The sequence below is a fragment of the Apodemus sylvaticus genome, chromosome 22, assembly GCF_947179515.1.
Source record: "Apodemus sylvaticus chromosome 22, mApoSyl1.1, whole genome shotgun sequence".
In the NCBI taxonomy this organism is placed as follows: Eukaryota; Metazoa; Chordata; class Mammalia; order Rodentia; family Muridae; genus Apodemus; species Apodemus sylvaticus.
Window position 1 is genome coordinate 14,155,457 of NC_067493.1, and position 4,400 is coordinate 14,159,856.

The 4,400-nt window shown below is 44.4% G+C and overlaps 1 protein-coding gene across 1 annotated transcript in view; it reads right to left on the bottom strand.

Moving 5' to 3' along the window:
• Positions 1-713: 713 nt before the first annotated feature.
• The window catches only part of Kl (klotho), a 36,305-nt gene continuing 32,618 nt past the window's right edge, over positions 714-4,400 (bottom strand). The window contains 1 exon segment of the mRNA XM_052168715.1: positions 714-2,734. Coding sequence (XP_052024675.1) covers positions 2,394-2,734 — 341 coding nt within the window. The 3' untranslated portion in view covers positions 714-2,393.

Below are 4,400 nucleotides of genomic sequence, written 5' to 3' on the forward strand. Positions count from 1 at the left end.
ATTACAGTAGAAAACAAAGGCAACCCCACTAGCCAAAGCCCCTCCCCCAGGCCCTCTCTGCCTGCCCCAGTCCCCAAGTCTGACACAAGAAGCCCCATCTCCTCCATCTAGGCAATAGCTGGTGGTCTCTGAAGTTCTACTGCACACAAAGTTCCCAGGATGCCCACCGAGCCGGCAGACTTGGCGGTGTGTGTTTCTTCCCTTTCTAAGCTCTTGGCCGTTCTCATTCTCTTCTCTTTGGCTTTTTGTCTGTGCTGCTCTCTAGGGTCTCGCCTCCGGTGGCCATCTGGATGTCCCTATTGCTCTGGTCACCTTAGCTAACTTGATAATACTCGTTGCTTTGCCACTTTTAAAAACAAAACAGAGCCTATAGCCCAGGCTGGCCTTGACCTCCCAGTCACCCTCCTGTCTCAGCCTTCCAAGTACTAGATTGTAAGCACAAGTACTGTGCCTCCTGACAAAGAATTTTATTTAAAAAAAAAAAAATCCGCTAGCCATCCTCAGACACATAATTATGGAAGAAGGTAAATATGCACGAAGATTCGTTATAATGCTTCCTCAAGAAACAGAATTACTTCTCTTTACATTCTAGGAGTAAGAAGAGTAAATAATGCAGCAAGAAAATTATTTCTAAATGATATTTATTATTGAACTAATTAATGGGAAATTGGACCAACAAAACAGTTTTGAGCTGTTTAGACACTATTCTCCATAACTATTAGAACTTTGCCCTTGAAGACTAATGACAGAAAGATTGCTTCAACAGAAATGAATAAACAAGATTGTATGCCTACATATGACATGATCTGAGCACACAAAACACTACACATAAGGAACTGTCAGCGGCATCTCTGGATCACGTTATAGTTTTTTCTTTACATATAGTTTTTGTTTCTTAAATTTTTACAATTAATATATATTACTCTGCAATCAAGAAAAATAGACATAAAATAAACTATTGATTCTGTAGCGTTTGATTTCAATAATAAGTCCAGATGTATAAACAATACCACAGCAAAAGCTGATCATTCGTGAGGAAACCATACCACATCGCAAGCTGAAGAAAGCAGGGTGATGGGCTGTGTGCTGTGACCCTGTGTCAGCAGGCGTAGCCATGCCTGCTGTGACTGACTTATCTTGCCTGATCTGGTATTGGCTTATCTATAAGACCACTCAGAGAGACTTTCCTGGGTGAGAGTCAGTAAGACTTAGGGAATGGGGTGTGGAAGGGGGAAGACCTAACTAGCCCTTTCTACAGAAGTCAGTAGCATGGTTGGTGCAAGAGTTCAAAGAGGGGGCTACTTCAAAGCCCCTTCACAGGTACAGAAGCACACGGTAGAGCTCGGCGGCCACGAGACAGAAGCACACGGTAGAGCTCGGCGGCCACGAGGACGGGCTCCCAGTGTGCTCACACTGCACTGCTGTCGGAGCTACTAAGACATCTGAAAATCAGGGCACCCAAGCACTGACAGCATATTCTGAAGAGGCATTCTTTACAGTTTGACAGAGAGCTCATCCTTCTTCCTACGGGAAAGGTCATTGCATTCATTCCAAGGTCTGGTCAAAGACAAAAGGATGTTCAATCAAATCACTCAGGTCGCTCTTTTTTTTTTTTTAAATCCCTTCTTTCCTTGGGAAAATGGCCGCAGTGCGTTGCAATACAGTCTCTGCTTCCGAAGAGGCCAGCCGCTCAGGGCTCATCTATATTTCTTTGTGAACATTTATCAAAAGAATCTCCTACGTGCAGGCTCTGAAAAGAAAGTCGGTAAGAGAAAGCCCTCAAGGATCTGGGGTTCAGGGCACACCTCAAAAAACATTCACGAGAATATTAATGTGCTTTCTAAGCAGATCCGTAAATTGATATTAGCAGCATTTGGTAGGAATAGCGCTTTTTAACGGGCAGTTCTGGCCTCGGGTCTCTTGGCCAGCTCTACTAGATATTTTTCACTTTGCCTTGTAAAACTGGATCAGGTAAAGTGCGGGTGTTAAGATGGCAATCGAAGAGAGTGTTACTTCCAAAAAGATGTGAATTAAAAAACAGACACGGAAAAACAAGTTCCTAAAGTTGTTCTCCAAAGTGCTGTCTGTTTGGCACTGTTATCACTGCGGTATTCTATGTCTTCCACGCGGGGGTATTGCAGAAACTGCAGTCAGTATAGTTGCGTAATTGCCACCAAAAAGAGAGCAGATCCAGATAGATCCAGATACTATTGGCACTGCAATATTTTATACTCACCAATACCTGTCTAAAACCTCTACCACACGTGACAAAAAAGGTCTCCTAGAATCCAAATGTGTGGAATTTGGCTTCACAACCCGGAGAGATACAGATGCTGATGCTGATAGCGTGTGCATCTTGATCCCAAAGGGAATGGCCAAGGCAGACGTTCACTCTACTTATAACTTCTCTGGCCTTTCTTGGAGTAGTAAAAAATAAGAGCGAGAGAAATAATAAAAGAAAAAACAAGAAACGAGACGAAGACCAGCAAGGACTTCCGGGTTTGGAAAAAGCCGCATTCGGCGCACTCGGTGTATTCTTCTGGACAGAATCCTCCTCCCAGTGTCCCCGGGCCAGCGAAGCCGTTGTCGTCGATAATTTTCCTGTAATGTTTCACAGACGGTTTGGGCTCAAACTGATCGGCAGCGTATCGATAAAAGCCAGACTTGGGCGCCGAGCGATCGCTAAGCGAGTATGCGAAGTAGCCGCAGAGGTTGATGCCGTCCAACGCGTAGGCTAAAGGAGAGCGGAAGGGGGGAGGCGGGAGAGGTGAGCGCAGTGCGCACGCGCACGGCCACGCCCACGCCCACGGCCACGGCCACGCCCACGGCCACGGCCACGCCCACGGCCACGCGCACGACTCCGCCTTCCACGCAGCCCTGGCGGGGAGCGCGCAGGGAGCCCGCGCACGGCACCGCGATGCTCGAGACTCAGCAGATCTCACCGGGAAAGGTTTTACACAGAACACGTAGGCAGTGTGGAAACACACAACACAAGCCGTCAACATGGCGGTGGGCGGGGCGTGGGGGGGACTGCACCATTCACGACAGGTGTGGGTGGCCAACAACACACGAAAGGATAACACGACTGTAGGTAAAGAGAGGGTTTGCGGGAAAGTGCATCCAAGTGAGACTCACACAAGGATTGCACATTTTCGCTTATGGCTCATATGTTACACACCACACACACACACACACACACACACACGTGCACACACACGATCACAAGGACATGAAATCAGTAATTATAGGATTATGAGTGCTGAGGAGAGATCTAAATTGAGGAGATTCGAGAACGAGAGAGGGCACAGGAGAGAAAGGAAAAAAATGAGAAATTTCCCTACACATGCACACACATGCACACATATACACACATGCATACATACACATACACATATACACATATATACACATATACACGTACACATGTACACATATACATACACATATACACATACTCCTATACACACATATATACACACATATATATATGTACACATAGACACATAGACATACATATACACATATACACACATACACATATACACACATGCATACATATACCTATATACGCACATATGTATATATACATACACACACATATATACATACACATATACACACATACACACATATATACACATATACACATACACATGTACACACATACACACATATATACACATATACACGTACACATGTACACATATACATACACATATACACATACTCATATATACACATATACACATGTATACATACACGTACACATATACACATAGACATACATATACACACATGCATACATATACCTATATACACACATATGTATATATACATACACATACATATACACATACACACATATATACACATGTACACATATACATATACATACACACATACACATATACACACATACACATATATACATATACACATATACACATATACATACGTATACACATACACATATATACATATATACACACAGATACACATACACACATACACACATTCAAACATACACACATACACACATGAGGCAAGAGGTGTTCTGGATACTCTGGATGCTGTCCTTACAATCCATCTGCTTACGCCCTCCTCTATTATTTTCCCACCGCCTTAGGTATGAAAGTTCCATCCGGAGATCATTGACCTAGACACGATAGGAAAGCTGTACACATGATGGCTGCTTCAACGAGACCTGCACAGCAACGCCATCAGCTGACACGCTAACACAGTGGGAGGAGTCTCACGTGGCCCCACTGCTAAATGAAGAGCTGCAGGCAATCCGCGGCTGCTGAGAGAGAACCAGCCTTCTCATGGGGTTGAGCTCCCTGACGGGTTATCCAGTTCCAAGCGGTGTATACGTGTACATACCAGCAACATTAAATGGACTT